Source organism: Dunckerocampus dactyliophorus, chromosome 6 (assembly GCF_027744805.1).
Source record: "Dunckerocampus dactyliophorus isolate RoL2022-P2 chromosome 6, RoL_Ddac_1.1, whole genome shotgun sequence".
Taxonomy (NCBI): Eukaryota; Metazoa; Chordata; class Actinopteri; order Syngnathiformes; family Syngnathidae; genus Dunckerocampus; species Dunckerocampus dactyliophorus.
Genome location: NC_072824.1, coordinates 8,204,532 through 8,227,977, shown reverse-complemented (window position 1 = coordinate 8,227,977; position 23,446 = coordinate 8,204,532). Strand labels below are relative to the sequence as shown.

The 23,446-nt window shown below is 42.4% G+C and overlaps 1 protein-coding gene and 1 long non-coding RNA gene across 7 annotated transcripts in view; both read right to left on the bottom strand.

The window, feature by feature from the left end:
• Positions 1 to 919, bottom strand: part of znf827 (zinc finger protein 827) — a 102,806-nt gene extending 101,887 nt beyond the window's left edge. For 4 of the 6 annotated variants that reach the window (XR_008570643.1, XR_008570644.1, XM_054778590.1 and 1 more), the window contains exon 1: positions 471 to 915. Coding sequence is in view for 4 of the 6 variants with exons in the window: in XM_054778590.1 (XP_054634565.1) it covers positions 471 to 513 (43 nt within the window). In the remaining 2 variants the exon portion in view is untranslated. Of the gene's footprint in view, positions 1 to 470 lie in introns of all 6 variants that reach the window. The other 2 variants (XM_054778589.1, XM_054778588.1) reach the window with 2 other exon arrangements.
• A 6,331-nt stretch (positions 920 to 7,250) lies between these two features.
• Positions 7,251 to 21,716, bottom strand: LOC129182738 (uncharacterized). Its single transcript, XR_008570685.1, has 3 exons — positions 21,219 to 21,716; positions 8,586 to 8,911; positions 7,251 to 7,790 (listed from the first exon to the last, which is right to left on the bottom strand). It is a non-coding gene; the product is annotated as an uncharacterized LOC129182738 (long non-coding RNA).
• Between the last annotated feature and the right edge of the window lie 1,730 nt (positions 21,717 to 23,446).

Genomic DNA, 23,446 nt, shown 5'->3' with positions numbered 1-23,446 from the left:
ACTCTGAAGGGCTAAAAAAACATCAAAAACAACATAAAAATAGGTCTGTCTAAAGAGGGACGAGGAATTAAGTTGAGCCAATGCTACTGCTAACAGGGACCACTCGAGTAGCAGGGCAGCCAGACTCTGTCTCGTCTGATCCGGCTGACCCTTCATTTTATTGCGGCCACACTTCCAACAGATCCTCCCCCCTACCCGAGAAGAGGTAGAAGAGGCGGACATGTTAGCGAAAAAACACCCCCGTCGGCGGTGGGCGAAGAAGGCGACACACATTGTTGCCAAGTGAGCGCAACCTTTGAGAAGCTGCTTCTTCTTTATTTTTGTAATCGCGTAATAATAAAAGGCGACGCTATGCTAACAACATGGCTGCCTCGCTCGGACCCGCTAAAAAAAAGAAGGCAGCCTTTTGTCTCTTTCACCTCTTTAACCTCGACAACTACAGCGAGAATGGCGTAAAAAAGACGACTTACGTGAAGGCAGGCGCTTGGGTTGCTCCTGCTTCCTCCTTGGCATTTTCCCCCTCCGTTGTTTTTTAAATCACATTCTCCTCGTCCTGCTGCGGGGCGACGAAGGGAAGAGGCTTGCTCCCCATTTGAGGAGACCGCCGGGGAGCCCGGGAGCTTGACGGCAACGGGGGGGTGGACTCTCTGGCTGCGGTCGTGCACCTGGCTGGCTGGCTGTCTTCAAGTGAACCGTCGGGCAAGGAGGGGGAAAGAGGGGAGCCCGGGCAGGCGGAGGAGGAGGCACCACCACCACCGCCGCTTGCTTGCCTTGCTTTGCTTTGCCTGCCTGTGTCTCCTCGGAGCCCCCAACTAACTAACACTAATGCAGGGATCAAAGGGCAGCAACAGCAGAGCAGACGCGGGCGGGCGCGCTCACGCACTCACTCACTCGCTCACTCTCTTGCTTTACTCTCACACGCACGTGCTCGCCCCCGAGAGTGGCGTACAGACAAGGTGCCCCCCAAAGCTCTCAAGCGGGTCCTACCGAAAAGGAAACGTATCTGACAGCAGCCACCATATTGGACAGGTCAAATTACACGCAAAAAATGTCATAATTGTATTTTTTTATAGCTATGACAGTGAGTAATGGACTTTCTTTTTTTAATAAAACAGTGAGGTATTCGATTCCAATGTGACTTTATTAACACAAATATCATTTTTAATTACGTGCATGCATGTCCCTCACTTGGGCCAACTATACATACTCTGCACTTTTATTAGGTGCATTTTACTGTATCTACAGTATATCTAACGACACAATAGCCATACTAAAAATGTGCCTTTACTTTAGGGATTGCCCAAAACCATTTTCTCCCATAGTAATGAATTTAAAGTGACTTGATCTGTTCCCGAGTCAAACTGTGGCCACCATAAAATTGTTACATAACTGTACAAGGGTTTGGTTTTAACATTGTAACAGGCACGCAAATTGCTGTTTTTGTTAGGTTTTCTTAATCTACATCAAGTATCCACACTTTGGCCACTTTATTAGGCATATCTGCACTACATCAAATAACATACCCACCAAAAATGTGCCTTTGCTCAGACAGTGCAATAATTCCAATAAATATTCACTGTTATAAACAATGTTAATGATAGTAGCTGTAGTTTTCCTGCATCATACTGATGGCTGTTTGTAATATTGTTTAGCAACACGAAGGGGTCATAATATTTAAAGCAGCTCTCTGCATGACTTGATTTACAGTAAAAAAATAAATGTTTAGAAAATGTATCGCATTAAGGTCTAAATATTTTTTTCTATTTTTTTAATTGTATTTTTTTATATATATTCTTTTATTCTTGATTTGAATTTCTGTTTATTTTATTTATATTTTTTATTTATAAATCATGATGCTGCCTTTTACACCTCCAGACATGGATTAGTTCAATTCAAATGAGCTAGTATACGTATACAAGCACATAAGTATAGGTATATAATATATAGTCCCAGTCACTTACTCATGCTGTTGAATGACAAAGTGTCCCAAAACTTTTGACTGATATATACGTACATACACACACATATATATTAATTAAGTCACTTATGAAAGTGTTTCACACATATAGCAAATACTGCATCTTCTCCTTAATTCATCTTTTGACATTATGTACTTACTACTACTCTAGAATATTCAGATAATAGATTAGAACTTGCGATTGGTGCAGAACAATAAAGTGTTTCAGGCACAGCATGATCATCATGATGTTGTTACCACGATAAGACTGTACACATCGCCACCTTGTCCTACAAAGGCTCCATACATGCCAGACCGCCTAATTTAACGGCTGCCTACTGAGTTATACCAAAAAAGTGTCTTTTAAAAAGAGCAGTAACAAGGTAGCAGAAATAAATCACATGGCTACAATAAAAGGTGTCAGAATAATGTCCAGCAATTATCTCGTCCTCTGTCTCATCCTCTCATCAAAGTTTGGAGACCAAAAAAAAAAAAAAAAAAAGTGGCCTGAGCTGAATCCTCCTCCCCCTCTCTGCTTTTTTTTTCACAGCTCATGCTGCTCCTCGCCGTTGGACTCCTCCGGGCTGCCTCCTCTTGGCCTGCCGCGTTCTTTCACACCTTGGACACGTGTGTGAGGAGGACTGTGTCTTCATGTCTTCATCCCTCCATCCTTCAGTCCTTCCCTCCTCCTCCCCACTCCTCTCACACGCACACACACACACAGACAGTGGAGGCGCAGGAGGCTCGTTACCGTGGCAATTAGTGAAAAAAAAGAGCTTAAATTAGCCCTCTTGGCTGCCCATAGGTGACAAAGACACCTTACTTTTTTGTATTTCTGCTAATGAGGAAACAGAACAACATGATTTGACTGATGATATAGTTATTCCATATTAGGTCCGTATATTACTGCTTCTCTTATTATACTCACTTGTGATGTTGATGTATGACAATGAAATCTTTCAGATTAAGCACTTTAAAATGAAAAATCGCTTTTTTAAAAAACAGACTTGGGTGTCGGTTCTAATATTCACTGGAATTCCGATTGGAAGTATTACAAGGTCCAGGTGCATCTGCAGTTTGGTTCAAATTATTTTTCCCCATAGTGATGAATGCAAAGTGAATTAATCTGTTCCAGGGTGAACTTGTGAACCTGTTTGAGTTTTACATTCTTTACGGCCACACAAGTGGCAGTTTAAAACACTACATAAATGTAAAAAAGGACTTGTCGCCATTATATATTACTGCATAACTTATATTTACTATGGATGTTCAAGTTCAACATAAAATAAAAAAACAGCAAATAATTTTAAATGAATTAATCTGTTCCAATGTCAACTTGTGACCATCATAAAACCTGTTTTTAGTCATATTTTTACGTTGTTAAGGGGCCCACAAGTGTAAAAAGAAGCTAGCTGCTGTATCGGCAATGAGGAAGGTGCCCAGTCATTATCATTTAAAAGACAAAAATGAGAAAAAGCAAACATTTTTCTTTTGATAATGAGTAACAACCAGCATGTGTGTGTGCGCACCTTCATCCAGCTCGTCACCAACATTTTTCTGCTAACTGTGTCTGTCCTGCTACACTGCTCAAAAAAATTAGAGGAACACTTCGAAAACACATCAGATCTAAACTGGGGGGAAAAATGATCTTGAATATCTTTCCTGATAATAAGTGGGTGATGTATTAGTAACAAAATGATGCCACATAATTTGATAGAAATGAAAATGATCACCCTATAGAGGGGGGAAATCAAAGACACCCCAAAAATGAAAGTGAAAAAATGATGCAGCACACTGGTCCATTTGGCTAAAATGTCATTGTCGCAACTCAAAATGATTCTCAGTAGTTTGTGTGGCCCCCACGTGCTTGTACGCATGCCTGACAACGTCGGGACATGCTCCTAATGAGACTACGGATGGTGTCCTCCTCTCAGATCTGGACCAGGGCATCACCGCGGTACCTGGACGCATGGAGGAGATTCCAGGAGACAGGTAGTTACTCCAGGAGAGCTGGACAGGGCCGTAGAAGGCCCTTCAACCCTCAGCAGGATTGGTATCTGCTCCTTTGTGCAAGGAGGAACAGGATGAGCACTGCCAGAGCCCTACAAAATGACCTCCAGCAGGCCACTGGTGTGAATGTTTCTGACCAAACAATCAGAAACAGGCTCCATGAGGGTGGCCTGAGGGCCCGACGTCCTGTAGTGGGCCCTGTGCTCACTGCCCAGCACCGTAGAGCTCGACTGGCATTTGCCATAGACCACCAGAATTGGCAACTACACCAGTGGTGCCCTGTGCTCTTCACTGATGAGAGCAAGTTCAACCTGAGCACATGCGACAGACGTGAAAGGGTCTGGAGATGCCGTGGAGAACGTTATGCTGCCTGCAACATCATTCAGCATGACCGGTTTGGTGGTAGGTCAGTGATGGTCTGGGGAGGCATATCCCTGGAAGGACGCACAGACCTCTACAGGTTAGATAATGGCACCCTGACTGCCATTAGGTACCGGGATGAAATCCTTGGACCCATTGTCAGAACCTACGCTGGTGCAGTGGGACCTGGGTTCCTCCTGGTCCACGACAATGCCCGACCTCATGTGGCTAGTGTATGCAGGTAGTTCCTGGAGGATGAAGGAATTGATACCATTGACTGGCCCCCACGTTCACCTGACCTAAACCCAATAGAACACCTCTGGGACATTATGTTTAGGTCCATCCGGCGCGGCCAGGTTGCTCCTCAGACTGTCCAGGAGCTCATGGGTGCCCTGGTCCAGATCTGGGAGGAGATTCCTCAGGACACCATTCGTAGTCTCATTAGGAGCATGCCCCGATGTTGTCAGGCATGCGTACAAGCACGTGGGGGCCACACAAACTACTGAGAATCATTTTGAGTTGCTACAATGACATTTTAGCCAAATGGACCAGTGTGCTGCATCATTTTTTCACTTTCATTTTTGGGGTGTCTTTGATTTCCCCCCTCTAGAGGGTGATCATTTTCATTTCTATCAAATGTGGCCCCACATTGTATGTGGCATCATTTTGTTACTAATACATCACCCACTTATTATCAGGAAAGATATTCAAGATCATTTTTCCCCCAGTTTAGATCTGATGTGTTTTCGAAGTGTTCCTCTATTTTTTTTTTAGCAGTATATTTCCTGTTGAATTCCAACACGACAATAGCTGCGATAACGACTCTTAGGTGATATCAAACTGGGTTCCATCACACCTGCGTCTAATCTTGCATCTTAAAGGGAAGCATTATGAAGAAATAAAGGCAACATAACACAAGTGCTCTTGTTTTTATATTTTGTTCCTAGTTGGAGGTCACAGCCTGTTTTCTGACCCCCGACAATGCCAGGCCGCTGAGGTAATGCTGGCTACGGTGCAGGGCCGGCCGATAGTAGCCATGGCAACGCTGACACGACCTCGCTCCGGGGTTGAACCTAAAGGTCATTAATCAGGGCTCCTGGGATATGTAACCATTGACAGCTCTCACATTTCCCAGCTGGAAGGCAAACACGGGCTAATGAGGGAAAGGCTTCACAGAACGGGCCCTGTATGCAGGCCTACGTTTACTACTTAGCGGACACTTCATTAGGTACACCTACACAGCTGACAGAGCGGTATTCATCTCACAATGTGGTTATTGTTGTGTGGTTGGAGCTGAAGCACTGCATTATATACAATATCCCCAAGGCTCAACACATACGCACGTCACCCTATTTGCACTCATGCGCCTTCAATGCTGACAGTGTGACAGAAGCAGGTGGTTCACTCCCCTTTGCCCTCTGGCCTTCTATGCCACTCGTCCTCGCTTGGCACATTTCGGTTTGGAGGGGGGCGAAGAGACTTGTCACCCCAAAGAAATATCAATAGAGTGTAAAGACTGTAAAGCTGAACCGCCGTCATGTGGTACGCCACGCGCCATGTAGACCTCAGTGGCATATTTGATGTAAACCTTTTTGTTTGAGTTTCAAAGTTTTACGATCATTGACATGAATGTGGTTCCAAAGCCAAAATTTAGTTTGAATTCCAAATGCACTGCCATTGACGTCACGCATGACGATGCTTCTACCACCATGTCTTTCTGTGCGACTTATAAGGAATGTTTTCCCAGAAATTATTTTTTTATGATCACTGGGGTGATGCATGAATGTGCTGAGAATATCAAGTTTGATGGAACTTTTATAGCAATTTTTTTTCTGAAATTCTTGGTCAAATTCAAATTGGACAAACTGATACCAATGCATATTGTTCAGAAATTTTGGTTGAATTCCAAATTTCACGACCACTAACATCATGCATGATGACGGTTTGACTGTCATGTTTATGCATGTGACTTTTAAGGCGCATTGTCCAGAAAATTTAGGTAAAATTCATATTTTTTCAGTCATCGACATCATGCATGAGTATGGTTAGAACGGCAAGTTTTGTGGGACTTTTAAAACAATTTTTTTCCGAACTTCTTGGTCAAAATCCAATTGTGCAAACGGAAACTACGGCATATTTTTCAGAAATTTTGGTTGAATTCCAAATTGCAAGGCCACTAACATCAGGCATGATGACGGTTCAACTGTCATGTTTATGTGACTTTTATGGCATATTTTCCAGAAGATTTGTGTCCAATTCAAATTTTCACAATCACCAGAGTCGTGCGTGAATGTGGTTCAACCGCCATGGTTTTGTGTGTGACTTTTAAGGCATATTTTCAGGAAAATTTGCATACAGTCAGAATGTGTATGATCACTAGCATCATGCATGAATTTATGGTTCCAAAGCCAAGTAATGTGCGACTTATAAGGCAATATTTTACCGAAAACTGACATTAAGGTATGGTTTTCCCACAATTCTGAATTCCACAATGTACGACTACTGACGTCATGCATGATGATAATTCAACTGTTAAGTTTTTGTGTGACTTTTACGGCATCATTATTTTGGCAGAATTCCAAACTGTCTGCCTGTTGACTTGATTAATGTTCATACTAGTTTTTGTGCTTTTCCAGCATATTTGTCTTGTTTTTAAGTCCAAAATTGGCCAACCATTAACAGTATGCATGAAGATGGTTCAAGTTTTGTGTGACTTTTACTCATTTCTTTTTGCTATATTAGGTTGAAATTCCAAGGCCGCACAGTGGCCTACGGATTAGCATGTTGGCCACACAGTCAGGTTGAAATCTCCACTGGGAATCTCTGTGTGGAGTGTGCATGTTCTCCCCGTTCTCCGGTTTCCTCCCACATTCCAAAAACATGCATGTTAGGTTAAATGGAGACTCTAAATTGTCCATTGTATTGTATTGTATGTACTTTATTGATCCCACAGCGGGGAAATTTACTTGTTACAGCAGCAAGCAAGCAAGACAAGTAAAGAGAACAGTAAAGTAAAGCACTACAACATGGTTCAGGTGGTGCAGGTGTTGTAGAGCCTTACAGCGGTCGGTATAAAGGACCTGCGGAACCTCTCCTTCTTACACCGTGGGTGTAACAGTCTACTGCTGAAGGAGCTGCTAAGGGAACCCACAGTGTCATGTAGCGGGTGAGAGGTGTTGTTCATGATGGATGTCAGCTTAGCCAACATCCTTCTCTCCCCCACTTCCTCCACGGAGTCCAGAGGACCGTCCAGGACAGAGCTCGCTCTCCTGATCAGCCTATTGATCCTGCTCCTGTCCCTGTCCGTGCTGCCCCCTCTCCAGCAGCCCTCTCCATAGGTATGAATGTGAGTGTGAATGGTTGTTTGTCTATATGTGCCCTGCCATTGGCTGGCGACCAGTCCAGGGTGTACCCCGCCTCTCGGCCGAAGTCAGCTGGGGTAGGCTCCAGCATACCACCGCGACTATAGTGAAGATATAAAAGACGGATGGAAGGATGGGTTGAATTCTAAATTGTACAACCATTTACGTAATGCATGATGACGCTTCAACCGCAAAATTTTTGTGCTACTTTTCAGGCATATTTTTCCTGTACATTTTGATTGTATTCCAAATTGTCCGACCACTGCTATCTCGCATGAACAGTTTCAAAGTTTTTGTGTGCCTTTTAAGGCATTTTTTGCAGAACTTTGGTTAAATTCCAAATTGTCAAACCACTGGAGGTCAAGACACATCTGAGGCATATTTTTCCCAGAAATTGAGGTTGAATGCTAATTTGTCTGACTACTGACATCTTGCATGATAACATTCTCAAAGCTTTTGTGTGACTTTTATTTACCTATTTATTTTTGGACTGGAAATGTTGGTTGAATTCCAATTTGTCCAACCACAGAGTTATGAGATAACATTTTGGTCAAATTCCAAGTCACATTACACATAATAATGGTTCAACCTTGAAGTCCCCCGCCCCCGAGTTCAGTGGTGACCTTATTTTTACACTTACAACTATGATTGTTACAAAATCTGATTGTTGTAAAAAATGTGCTGTTACTTTTACCTTACAATATTAATGGTGGTTAATTTATTTTTACACTTGTATGACTGTCAAGAACATTAAAATGTGACTTTAAAACACTGCCTGTACTTCTAAATCAAGGTTCTGACCCTGGAAATGACCATTTCTATTTCCTTTACTCCCGACATGGGAAAAGGGCCCTGGATCAGTCAGACTATACTGTACGAGGCTCTAGTGGACATACGTGGTTTTCCTTGGCCAGCCTTTTTCCAATCCAGAATGTCTCCATATGATCCTCCTGTAAATTGTTATTGGGGACGACCTTGTTCATTCTCAAAGTCTCTCTCAGTCAAGTCTCTTGCAACCACTTCCTCCCTCCTCTCCGACGAGCGTGACAGAGGCAGGTGGCCAACTTCCTGCCCTTTGACCTTCAACGGTCGCTCTGCAGTAAAGAGACAGTACAAACACACACACATACACATTTGCACACGCACAGAGGAGGAGCCTAGGTTGCCCCGGGTGAACTGGGCCAGAGGTCTTGTGAAAGGCCTCTGGAGGGAAGTGAAGGTCCTATGACACGAGGACACAAGAGTTATTTTAAACCTCAGAAGGACAGAACCTGGACAAGTGCTGCTGTGGAATACAGAATGAAAGACTTTTTCAATTCACTTTCATCTTTAAAACTATATTGTCCATCACTGCGGCTAATACAGCTGGTAGATACAGTACGTCATCCAACACTGTGCAAAAGTCTTTAATGTTTTATCAAGTGGATACAATATCACGAAGATGTCGCCTAGGAGAGCGCAGACCTCCGCCAAGGCTGAACTGTTAAAAAGAGCAAGGGAAAAATGTATTTTTGAGTCCATTTGTTTGTTAATTAGCAGTCCATTTGTTTGTTAATTAGCAGTCTACCTCCTTCTGGTTTCTGGCTTCTTCTTTTGGTCCATGCACCCCTCCCCCCCCACAACATCTTGGGGAAATTGGTGCTGCATGACTGTAGCGAAATATGGTCATTCATTTAAGTTTATTGAACTCAGCGACTGCTGAGAAATGTTAACTTAAAAAAAGCCAAACTTGATTGGAAATTTTATCAATTAAATAATAAATTTTAAAAAAATACAAATAAATAAAACAAATTAAATTATAAATGAAAATAAATAAGTAGTAAACAAAAATAAATAAATAAAAACTTGAAGCTGATAATGTTAAACTCCAACATTTTTGGGGACAAAAAAATATGCCTAAAAAGGAAAAATTTTAAAAATTGTACCACAAAAAAAGTTCTATCCATCATCACGTGTGAAATGAGACTTATCAATGATGCAAGTACGTTTTGCTTTTCCTTGGGCTTTTTTGGGATGTCACCACAGCTTGATGATAGCCATAGAACAGGAAATTGAACTTACTGTGACACATGAATCAAGTAATAACATACACAAATGAATTTGGCCAATCAGATGCTGCCATAACTACACTTACTGCACAGTGCAATTCTAGCAATACCTATAAAAGGCCACTAGGTGATAGTATTGCTCTGCCACTCCATTACGTGTCTGTCAGGTGTCTTCAAAGAGGAAGTGGTTTTCCTTGTTTTTTTAGTAACGTATTGTTACACTTGTATGACCATTAAGAATGTTAAAATGTTACTTTACACATCGTCTGTACAGTTAAAAGGTTTTATTAAGCATGGAAGGATTGAATTCATTTGACATGAGTTCAAATGGGAAAAACAGTTTTGAAACTAGAACAATTTCAGTGTCGCTGAACAGACTTTGAAGGTTTTGCCACGTCTGTGTATGATTTGCATTTTGTGCCTGTGTGTGTGTGTGTGTGTGTGTGTGTGCATAACAGGACCCCTGTCGCCTAATGGAGCAGTCTGATCTCCATAATGCGCTACCAGTCTCAGCTTGATTTTTATTGCCACGCTTTAATAGGATATTGCCACGATCACAATTTGGATTAACTTCCATATCGCTGCGCTCAAATAAACGACACAGACGGGCAAGCGCTCGGTGATAAATGCCACACTCAACGCTTGCCGTTTTTTGCGTTATTTTCTATTTGTGACGGTAATAGTTTTCTCTACGACCGGGGGGGTCATTTTTTGGCACTGCTTTGGCAATTTGCTAATGTGTATTTGTTGGCGTAAGTGGAGCTGTTGTTAAGCACACGCACACACATTTGTATGAACATTTTTTTTTTATCAGCAGGGTGCAGGGAAGTGTATGCAGAATAGAGGCAGCCCTTCTTTGCTCTGTACAATCCTTTGTCTCCCTATAGCTCCCTAAGCCCCGCCTCTCTTTGCAGGCAGCCCTCCAATGGGAGCGCCTTCAGGTGTTGACCTTATCCAGTGCAGGTCAAAGCCAGGTCAGGGATCTGTTGCTAGGCTACCATCAGATAAGTGGCTGGGGGAGCTGTGTCACATAATCTTGTTCATTTGTGGACAATTGTGTGTGTGTGTGTGTGTGTGTGCGTGTGCATGTGTGTGTCTGAGAGAGAGTGAGAGTGAGAAAGGCTATCTGGCCCGTAGTGTTGTAGTGAAACACATTCAAATATTAAAAGCGGCCATGCTGAGCTACTGGCAGCACCACTTGGCACACGTCTGGTTTACACTCATGCCAACTGTCATGCAGTAACATGAACCCTTTAAATACATTTGTGTGCTCGCCTCTGTTGTTTGCAACCACCGCCTGCGTCATTCATTCCTTTCATTGAAGTGTCTTACATGCTCAAACTACATTGTCATGACCTTATTTGTGTGTTTTGTTTGACTAAAGTCTGGTATCGTTTTCTCAAATAAGGTCAAATAATATCCATCCATTCATTTTCTATGGCGATTATCCTCACAAGGGCCGCGGGGGTATGCTGGAGCCTATTCCAGCTGACTTTGGGCGAAAGGCGGGGTACACGCTGGACTGGTCGCCTGGTTGTAAGTAGCATCCTATAAAAATGATTTTAAAAATCTAAATCCACAAGACGGCAGTAGCTGTATTAGAAGTATTATGAGTGGTCAACATCCACCAGCTTTATCTACCTCTGCATCCATCTTCTGTGCCGCTTACCCTCACTAGGGGTGCGGGTATGCTGGAGCCTATCCCAGCTACAAAGTTACCAAGAGGCAGGGTACTCGCCAGTCAATCGCAGGGCACATATAGACAAACAACCATTCACACTCACATTCATACCTATGGACAATTTAGAGTCTCCAATTAACCTAACATGCATGTTTTTGGAATGTGTGAGGAAACCTGAGTACCCGGAGAAAACCCACGCGCACACGGGAAGAACATGCAAACTCCACACAGAGATGCCCAACGGAGATTCCAACCCAGATCTTTCCGATCTCCTGACTGTGTGGCCAACATGCTAACCACTAGGCCACCGTGCGGCCCCTCTACCTCTGCATGCTCCTTAAAATGTATGACTACTCAGCTGTGGGTGTGAAACTCATGCATGTTTCACTTGCCGTACTGTTGTTTACAATCAACTCATCAGCACTATTCAAGCTGGCTGAGCATTTTGCTGTTATTACAACATTGGTTCTGTTGCTGCTGCATGTGCAATATGCTTGCTGTATATAAAGAGCTACGTTTTCCCTTCCGCCTTGCCTTCTCACGCAATACAAATCATTATTAAAGGTAAAAGAGAAAAAAGAAAAAGAAAAATAAATTAAAGAAAAATACTTGTTATGTATAATTAGCTTTCACATCTGGGAAATGACATCCTTTTTCCAATTATTACCAACTTCCTGTCCTCTAATTCAAGCATTTATAACGTGCTGTGTGGTATATTTCACACAGCCGGGAGTTGTGGGAGATTTCAGTGCCGTAGTATCACAGTTGTAACAGAGGCAGGAACCACTTGTGTATAAGCGTACTAAACAACAGCGGGAAAGTGGCATGACCACCAGGACATTAGCGGCGTTTCACCGGCCCCTCATCCGTAAATGACATTTGTGGCACCCTCTATGGGTTATGCCTGATGTCTTATGTCTTACGCTATGTAATACATGCTAGCATACATGTAACGCAGATATCGTCAAAGTTTTATAATCATTCGACAAATGGCCAAAGACTTAAAACGAACTTACAAATGTTTTGCTTGATGGCGACCATGTTTTTGTATCTTCTATCTAATCTTGCTCAAATTTGACAAATCTGCAACAATAACGAAACTTTGGACACACCTGTTTTTATAGCTCTTTGTCAGGGTTGAGTGAGTGACGTGAGAAACCACAACTCTCGTCAACTATTTAGCTTGTTAGCTTTCTTCATCGCTCACGAATGATGGTAATTAAAGAGAAAAGGGGAGTGTTATTGCAGCCAGAACTAATCAATGTGTGACAACAGTCATTTTTATTGCAAATGTTGATCCCAAATCAGAAGGGAAGCAGTCGTACACACACAGGAAAGGTGCACGTCACGCTATGCAAGAGGGCCTGCAGGGCGGAGCGAGCAGGTACAGTGCACGCTGGTGCCTAAACACGAGTATGCCACAAAATGCGTACCCGGAGAGCAGAGAAGCGAACAATTGTTGCCAAAATGTGTGCGACTACGAAAAATGCGTACATGTTGGCTTGTGTGCTAGAGGGTGTGTACCACATTTCATGGCGATTCAGTTAAACATCCTGAAGTTAGTGCTGTGTACAAAGTCAGTAACTATTTGTCTATGGAAAAATGCATGTTATGTCAAGTAATCCAGTCATGCAAAAGGCAACCTTTAAATAGAGAACAGAGACGGTTTGACCAGAGATGGCAGAAGAAGGAAGGAGAGGATGCAAGAGAAAAAGAGAGGAAGGAGAGGGAGATAGTTGTTGCATCTTCACACAAACATAGTCTGTTCTCCCACTCTGCCATTCCACCACCTGGACCCAGCTATGTGGGAGCGACACCAAAACAGGACCATTTTGTGTTTCACTCAAGCATTTTGGCAGAGCATGTGTCATATCGTTCCTCTTGTTTTGTCTTTTTTATCCTCTCCTGTCAGTGTCAGCATTCGGGGTTAGCGAGCGGAAGTGGCCTTCACATAGAGATGCCCCGGATGAAGGCAAAAATGAATTCATCCACGCCGGCTCAGATGCGGGATCATGTCTGCTAGATTGGCGCATTGTGAAATGAGCTTCTCTGTGTCTGGACGCACGCCAAAGTGACGTTCCGTGGAGACAAATTGACAGAGAGAGGGAGAGAGGAGAACGAGCTCAGGCAGATTTATCGGGCCATTGGCTCGCCTTAGGAATTCTCTTGTAACATGGCACTCCTGCGAAAAGGAATGAGGGAATTAGTGTAAAACATACCCCCCACGCCCCACCCACCCCATGCCCCTCCTCTCCGGCCATTTTAAAATGTTCCATTACGTCCGTGTATCCTCCCCAACGCACGTCCTTTTATATGAATGTGGCTGGATGGAAGATGGATGGCACCTATCTTTGGTATTCCTTTACACCTGTGTAAAAGGTAATGCCAGGACAGGGGAGTGAAGTTGTGTTGAAAGCAGTTGTCGCCATCTGGCAGTTATTTTATGCAGTGGAACCTCAGTTAGCGTATTTTTTGGTTAAAGGGATAGTTTGGATTTTTTGACATGAAGTTGTCTGACACCCCCATCAGCAGTGTAGCGCATCAACAGAGACTTACCCCCCCACTTGGTCCAGTGAGCCCAGTTCTGGTCAGATATCTTTTGAACGAATAGCGCTTTGGGAAGCCAAACTCTTTACTTAAGTGGCCCCAGCAACTAACCAGAACTATGGTAATGACCACCGAAATTCGACCAGAACTGGCCTCACGGGACCAAGTGGGGGTAAGTCACTGTTGATGCACTACACTGCTGACGGGGATGTCATACAACTTCATGTCAAAAAATGCAAACTATCCCTTTAACGTTGAAAATTTATGCCGCAATTTCACCTCGGTTTGTGTGCATTGTCCGGTTTAAGGTTACTTTTACCTTCATTGAGGACTGCTATTCCCAAAAACACAATGTGGTAGCAAGACACCACACAGACACCATCTTCTTGTGTTGTCATGAGTTATTTTTTAATTCAATAGTATTTCTCACCTTCTTTATCAAAATGCTGCCATTTGCAGCTTTCTCTGGCTCCATTTAGCGTTACAGTATTGAGGTAAGAAACACTGCTGAACTCAAGAAACAACTCATGTCAAAACAGGAAGGTGGTGGTGGTTGATCTCGCTGCCACATCGTGGCTTTGGGGACAGTCACATCAAGAATCACATCTTCAATGAAGGTAAAAATAACCTTAAATGTTAATTTAGCCCCTTCGTTCAATATTTATATATATTTATATGAATTTCAAAGGTTTTTTTTAGAATTGTAAAACAATAAAAATGTGTTTTGTGTAAACATTTTTGGAATTCTGAAATGGATGAATTGGATTTACATTATTTCTTATGGGAAAAATTGGTTTTGTTAGCGTCCACCCCCGTTAGAGTCAGACCCTCTGGAATGAATCAATGACACTAACCGAAGCTCCAATGTACGTCCCACCAGAAGCTGACACACAATGTCGTCACACATCTAATTATCAGATGCTGGATGCCTAGCCGCTGTGTAAGAGCATCCACTGTTACGACAATGTCCCACCTTAGTTGCGTTCTGTGTAAGGGCGTACTCACACTCAGCCATTTGTACCGAGCTGGAGTTGAACACTATTCCCCCTTCCTCATTCGTGCTTCAGCCCATAACTTCTATTCTGCTGCATTTTCCCTGACCTTGTGGATTATTTCTGGTCTTATTTCAGTGGCTGTCTTTAATTACTTGCAAAAGGAGCCATTGTATGAATGAAATGACACAAATGTGGCCTTGGGAGAGCGAGCATACCGTGGGTTTGGACTTTTGTATTATTTTAAGTCTTTGTATTTTATTTCTATTATGAAACGTGTCAGTTATCATGAAGGAGTGGCGAAGAGCGATCGCATTACAGTCATTCAGTGACTCGGCTACGTTGCACATGTGCTTGCAATCATGCTGTGTTCAGACGACCCAGACTTAGGTGTGGAGTGGGCTTAAGCATGATACCACTGGCCTATGTCAGTATGACCTAAAATGCTACATCTACTGTTGTGGCTCAAAATGTTTAATTACATCCATATATCCCCCGAGCACACTTCCTTTTATATAAATGTAGATGGGTAGAAGATGGATGGCTGCTAGCGTCAGTATTCCTTTTAGGATATGAATATGCAAGTACTGTATTCCGGCTGTTGAGTCAGGAAGCACGGGTGGTCAAAAAGCTAGCATGTGTGTGGGATTTGAAAGGAACTGCTTCTGGCCATCTTGGATAGTCATTCCTTTCTAACGCAATGTAAAAAGAAAACTGACCTGCTGGCAATCAATAGAGAAATGTAACAGCCTTCACCTCCAAACTGTCTGGAGAACAGACACCGCACAGACCATTAATTACTTGTATTAGTATCAATTTGAGGAAATAACGTTGCCGCTTTGCGTGAACAGCCCTCCCGCCCCCTGCTCTCCACATCATCTGTCAGCGTCTGGAGGTTATCTGCCAAGTTGATGAACAGAGAGATTGGCTATGAAACACAAGGTGGGACAGTATGGCAATATGTTATAGTATGCAGAGAGCAGAGCTCATCAGGAAAGAGAGAGGACGAGTGGCTTTGTTCCAAATGTCACCATTGCATATTTATGGGCGCTCTGGAGTGGCTCCTTGTATAAGCACCATTCACCATCTATCAAGTCTACAAAAAAAAAAAACACACACACACACACCACAACGTCACTCTTGACAACTTGGTGGCACACTGACAAAAGTGAACAAAAGGGGTGTGATCTAGTCAGCAATCGAGCCGCATTTTGTCACAAAATCTGAGCTGTAAAATGGCTTTAAGATGATGTACAGTAATTATACATCATACAATAGACATGGACCCAAATAAGGACAAAATATAAGTAACTCAGCTTTTTAGTGACACTATCAGAACAGCATAAAGGTGTCATTTAGAGATGTTTTACTATTACTAATGGTTAAAAAAAACAATTCCACAATTTTCCAAACATTCCAAAATTCTGGAATAGGCGAAAAGTCTGTACATCGTGGTTCGCGTATGACACTGTCACGCTTTTAAAAAAATGTATTCATAAATGATGGCTGTTTCGTGGTTGGTTTTGGCCTATTGTTAGTCAATTATTATTGGCCACTAGGCGTCAGTAATGTTATATTGATGAGACACACATCACATTACCTTCACACTGCATGTAGTCAGCCTTGACATGCTGACATGATAGAGTGAAAACAAGTTCTCCTCCCATTCCATGTGGTATGGTTTTACTTACTGTGTCCTTCTTCCTCACTCCGTTTGAAACACTTTAAGTTTAAAACAAATAAATTGAGCAGCTGGCTTTCTGCTATGAGTGGCGGCCATCTCTTATGTCCCTGCAGTGATCCTGTAGCCTGCGCAATGTGATGTAAACCAAGAATAATAGGAGTGTAAAGGTGACTATAGGGGTGTCATTTCATGTCTACAGGGCTCTAATTATGGTAAAAACCGTATTTAGAGAGTCATAAACACGTTTTCTATGCTCTAACTACCAAAACACTCTGTTTGTTAATATTGATCCTACTACGCAGAAATTCATTTATCATGGTTGGGTGTGGAACCAATTAACCACGATAAACGAGGGACGACTGTATACAATATCCACAGCAGTTTGATAGAGTTTATTTATTGTAAGCTTTATTAACACTGATAAAAAACATACATATCACAGCTTTTCCCACAAATTTCGCAATGAAAATTCATTAAATGACTAAATTCTAGCAGAAGTGAGAGGTTTATCAGCTTTATTTGTTAGTTAGCTACATTAATTCAATTCATGCATAGGTGAGAGGTTAGACTTATGTTCATAATGTATATTTTGATAGCAGTTACTTTGCGGGATTACATGAAAACTAAACAACATAACCCATTTCCCTAATTTATGGGAACTGATGATTTGTAGAGGGGTGGATAAAATGTGGGGCAGGAGTGGAACACTGTGATTTTTCAACCAAACAAGTCAAGTAGGGACATGATTCGGCCTTGGCGGAGGTCTGCGTTTATATCGAGTTATGTGCGTGATATAATACAGTACTCAAAACGTTAGAAACACCTTTGTCATTTTAATGTATGACACTGATTTATAAGAAGCCATGTTTGACAATCAGTCAAACGTCCATTGATATGATAAAAAAAGCTGGTGCAAGATGGGTGGGAGACGATGCTACAAAAAAAAGAGCAAAGAAAAGAGTACCGAGCTCTCCGTGGAGAGAACCTCAAGACAGTTGTTCCTGAGTTGTGTGCAGCACAGGACGGCCAGCCCGGCTGTCTGCTTGCACTGATCCTTGGGAAGAGAACATAGCTCCAGGGTGGTAGCTGAGCCGCCATGGTCCCCTGCATGAGCTGAACCCTTGGGGGATGCCAAGTAGACAGAATTGGCTGTCTGAACTTCACTACTAAGGCTTGCTGGGGAGAAGACCAGCTAGCAATAAAGTGGATTTCTTCCATATTTTAATGACATTGCACCAGAGGGGCCTGAGACGAGCCTGCTGTCAATTGTCAAAGCTGAGTCATTAAATGGAAGTGGTGCCATGCGTCATTGGCATGGCTAGAATCAGGAACAAACCCCCAAAGCAGAAAATTGCATGTGCTACCAGAACATACAGTGGTGTGAAAAAGTGTTTGCCCCCTTCCTGATTTCTTATTATTTTGCATGTTTGCCACACTTAAATGTTTCAGATCATCAAAAATATCAGATCATCTGTGACAACACAACTGAACACAAAATGCAGTTTTTTATTACTAAGGGAGAAAAAAATCAAACTGACATGGCCCTGTGTGGAAAACGTGACTTCTCCTTCATTAAAACATAATTTAACTGAGATTAATTGAGATCTATCAGTCTGGAAAAGGTTATAAAGTCATTTCTAAAGCTTTGGGACTCCAATGAACCACATTAAGAGCCATTATCCACAAACAGCGAAAACACGGAATAGCGGGGAACCTTCCCAGGATGGTCGGCCAACCAAAATGACCCCAACAGCGCAGACACGACTCATTCAAGAGGTCACAAAAGACCCCACAACAACATCCAAAGAACTGGAGGCCTCACCTGCCTCACTTAAGGTCAGTGTTCATGACTCCACCATAAGAAAGACGCTGGGCAAAAACGGCCTACATGGCAGAGTTCCAAGACCAAAACCACTGCTAAACAAAAAGAACATTAAGACTTGTCTTAATTTTGCCAGAAAACATCTTGATGATCCCCAAGACCTTTGGGAAAATACTCTGTGGTCTGACGAGACAAAAGTTGAACTTTTTGAAGGTGTGTATCCCATTACATCTGGTGTAAAAGCAACACCGCATTTCAGAAAAAGAACATCACATCAACAGTAAAATATGGTGGTGGTAGTGTGATGGTATGGGGCTGTTTTGCTGCTTCAGGGCGTGGAAGACTTGCTGTGATAAATGGAACCATGAATTCTGCTGTCAAAAAATCCTGAAGGAGAATGTCTGGCCAGCTGTTGGTGACCTCAAGCTGAAACCAACTTGGGTTCTGCAGCAGGACAATGATCCAAAACACACCAGCAAGTCCACCTCTGAATGATTAAAGAAAAAACAAAAAGAAGACTTTGGAGTGGCCTAGTCAAAGTCCAGACCTGAATCCTATTGAGATGCTGTGGAATGACCTTAAAAAGGGCCTTCATGCTGGAAAACCCTCCAATGTGGCTGAATGACAACAATTCTGCAAAGATGAGTGGGCCAAAATTCCTCCACAGCGCTGTAAGAGACTCATTGCAAGTTATTGTAAACGCTTGATTGCAGTTGTTGCTGCTAAGGGTGGCCCAAGCAGTTATTAGGTTTTGGGGGCAATCAGTTTTCCACACAGGGCCATGAAGGTTTGGATTTTATTCTCCCTTAATAATAAAAAAAATCATTTAAAAACTGCATTTTGTGTTCAGTTGTGTTGTCATGATAGATACTTTCATGGACTAATATAACCTCTGCGAATCTGAGTCGGATTGTGCTGTCTCTCCTGGTGTACTGGCCTGTCTCCTGGTATCTCATCCACGCTGTTTTGACACACAGAGATACCGCCTCATTTTTTTTAAACGTTTACACAGCAGCTCCCAAAAAATTGCCACATCAGAGCCGTTCGATCTGGTTTTCATCCCCCTGTGCCACAACTGAGTAAACTAAGTGACAATGTTAGCGCTAGCTTGACGGCTAGAGACGACTGCATTCAAGATTCAAGATTCAAGATTCAAGAGTTTTATTGTCATGTGCATGGTAAAACAGCAGTTATACCATGCAATGAAAATCTTATTCTGTTCATACTCCCAAGAAAAGAAAGGAAACACGAGAAAGAATAAGAACATAGAAACATAAACACATAAACATATATACCAATAAATTAAGCAACAACAACAGAAGAGACATTAATACAAGCAAATAATACAAATAAATAAATAAATAAATAAATAAATAAAGTGCTATGAGTGTGTGCGTGTGTTGCGTGCGGCGTGTGCGAGTGCTTCGTTGAGAAGCCTGATGGCCTGTGGGTAAAAGCTGTTTGCCAGCCTTGTGGTCCTGGACTTCAAACTCCTGTAGCGTCTGCCTGACGGTAGGAGTGTGAATAATGAGTGTTGTGGATGTGTGCTGTCCTTGATGAGGTTGTGTGTTCTTCGTAGGACTCTAGATTTATAAATGTCTTGCAGTGAGGGGAGGGCTGCCCCAACAATGTTCTGTGAGGTCTTGATCACCCGCTGGAGTGCCTTCCTATCACGTGTTGTACAGTTACCGTACCAAACAGTGATGGAGGCGGTAAGGACACTTTCGATAGTGCATCTGTAGAAGCAACTCAGGATTGTGGTGGACATGCCAAATTTCCTCAGTCTTCTCAGGAAGTACAGTCTCCTTTGGGACTTCTTCAGAATTTGTTGGGTGTTGTGAGACCAGGTGAGGTCCTCGCTGATGTGTGTGCCAAGGAACTTGAAGGTTTTCACCCTCTCCACCTCAGTCTCATCAATAAACAGGGGTCTATGCGGCTCCTTTTCCCTTGTTCTTGGGTCAATGATCATCTCTTTAGTCTTATCTGTATTGAGAAGGAGATTGTTATCACGACACCAAGCTATGAGGTCCGCCACCTCTCTTCTGTATGATGTTTCAACACCACCAGTGATCAGTCCGATGACTGTAGTGTCATCCGCAAATTTAATGATGCTGGTGTTGTTCTGGGAGGCCACGCAATCGTAGGTGAAGAGCGTGTAGAGGAGTGGACTCAGCACACACCCCTGTGGGGTCCCAGTGCTCACAATTCTTGAGCTGGATGTGCAGTTGTGGACTCTGACTGACTGGGGTCTGCCTGTGAGAAAGTTAAACACCCAGTTACAGAGGGAGGGAGACAGGCCAAGTGTGAGGAGCACACACTCAACACAACAGGGTGGGAGAAGTGAGCGCCTTCCTTTAAACTTTACACATGTCGCAGGCACTGCGGAATAGCCTTATACACAAACTGCGTCCCGCCTCTGTTACGGCTCCAAAACTAACTCCGAAGTTGGAAAATTGCACGGCTGGCTTTGACCTTCCCATTCCACGTTGGTGCTGTTTATACAGAAGAGCAACACAGGGAAAAAGCTTGTGCCTTTTACAGAGAATGTGAAGGGGGCTTTTTATTGTTTCATTAGTTAGCTACCAAAACCCTCTATTTACTTATTGCAACTGGATTTTTTGTCTGTCGGAATTTATACCTAAACTATAGCTAAATTAACGCAAGTTACTCACACTCTTCACAGAACACATGAAGGACATCTAAATAACAATTAAATGAAATAACAACAGAAGAGAAAAAAAGAGCAGTTCCTTACCTTTATCACTGTGATTGGCCTGCACACTGGAAGGGGTGTTGACGAAAACAAACAAAAGCGATGTTGTCCTTCCTCAGTGTAGCTATGTACGACTACGTATTCGTCTGCCGCGCACACGTAACTAGTGCTCAAGCAAACCAAACTGCTTCGGTCGAAACGAAGTCTTTAAGTACTTCATGGGAGTGCATCGTAACCACGAATGGTCGCAATAGGATACGTTGTAAACCGAGGACCTGCTGTAAAAAACCTATTTGCCCAACAATTTGAAAGTTTGAAACAGCAAGGGTTTAGGGCAGGGTTGTCCAAGGTGCGGCCAGGGGTCCATTTGCAGCCAGCGGCTGGTTTTTTATTGGTCGGCGGCACGTTCTAAAAATAGAGTCTACTAAAGCTAACCAAACTGGCGACTGCTTCGGCTAGTCACACAAGCTAGCTAACCTGGGCAAACATTTTCAGGCTCCTGATAAACAAGCAGCAAACAGCTAACAATACAATTTAACAAGAAAACAAAAAAAAGACAACAGCAAAAATGGAAAAATCAGCAGTAATTTTACAAGAATAAAGTAAAAATATTAGGAGAAAATGGTTTAAATCTAACAAGAAATAACGTCATTTTAGTAGCATAAAGTTGAAATATTTTTAAAAAGAAGCTATTTTTTTTTAAGTCAGAATATTATGAGAAACAAAACAACAAATAAAGTTGTAATTTTTGGAAAATTTGGTTGCAGAAAAAGATATCATGTTATAAGAATAAAGTCAAAATATTATGGAAATGGGAAGTCGTAATTACGAGAGGAAAATTTACAAGAGGAAAGTTGAAATAGAACAGCAGAAATGGAACAAGCAGCTGTAATTTTATAAGAATAAAGTCAAAATTTTAAGAGAAAAAAAAAGTCATTCTAAAAACAAAACAGTCGCAATTTTATGAGAATAAATGTGTAATATTATGAGGAAAAATTGTCATTTTAGTCGTAAAGAGTTGAAACAAAGACAAAAATATGCTTTAAAAAAAAGTTGTTATGTTATGAGAAACAAACAAAACAAAATAAAGTTGTAATTTCTGAAAAACTAGGTTGGGAGAAAATGTATAGTATTATGGGAATAAAGTCATAATATTATGAGAAGAAAATTTACGAAGATTATTTCTGAAAGAAGTTGAAATATTTGGGGCAAAAAGCTTTTTAAAAGTTTTTTTAAGTTCAGTTTTTTCTTGAAATATATAGAACTTTGTAAAATTAACGTGTTGTTTACAAAATCCTTTAATTTTTCAGTATGTGGCCCTCGATGGAAAAAGTTTGGACATGCCTGGTATTGAGTTTAAGGTTTAGGGATTTGAGGTTAGGGTTGGTCCAAGCATTCCATTTTGGTGTACAGCCGTATAAAAATGTAGGTTCATCAGGCATAGGCAAGAGGTTACGTTTTGATCGCAACTTGCTGCTGTTATTTGGTGTTCTATCCTGTCTCCTGGTATCTCTTGACACGTTATTGGTGTCTGTCGTATTTTGCGAAAAGTTCTTTGACTGTTTGCACAGATGTAAAGTAAGCCCATGGAGTCATAAGAGCTTTGTCGACCATTTTATTAGAAGCTTCCGAGAATTAAGGATGCAACTTTTTTAGTTTTATCACTTCCGAGCCATTACCTCGAGAAGCAAAAAGGCACGTTTTCTCTCTATCTCTGTCCACGCCTGTTTTTATATGAAAACACCCCCAAGCTTTTTCCATTATCCTCTCCATATCAAGCTTGACCTCCAGAGAAAACCTGGCCTCAGAGGGGTCACTGCCGCCCAGACGCAGTTTGCCTCATCTTGCACCGGCGCCAAGCCCCACCTGTGCCCCTGTCCCTGCTTATTGCTTTGGGATACAAGACCCTCACCCACCCAAATCCTCCCCCACACCAGCACCTTGCGCCACCTCCCCTCACCTCAAGCCCCCCCTGATCGATTCTTTTGGTTCCCCATTTCCCACCTACAATGGCATCTCCAGTAGGTGTAATCTTTCTATTTCACAAGGTGGTCTCTCGGGGGTTAAGGGTCCTGGAGATGGAGCAGAGATTTGTCTCTCAATTGATGGCGCTGCCGTTGCTGCTTTCTGTCTAACATCTCTTATCCTGGGTGGTAGCCACGGTACACTGTTATTATTTTTTATCTTTAAAGACCATACAATCGTGTATCAATGCCACAGAAATAGTGTAACTAGGCAAAAATGACCACTTTCAAATCCGGCACACTTGC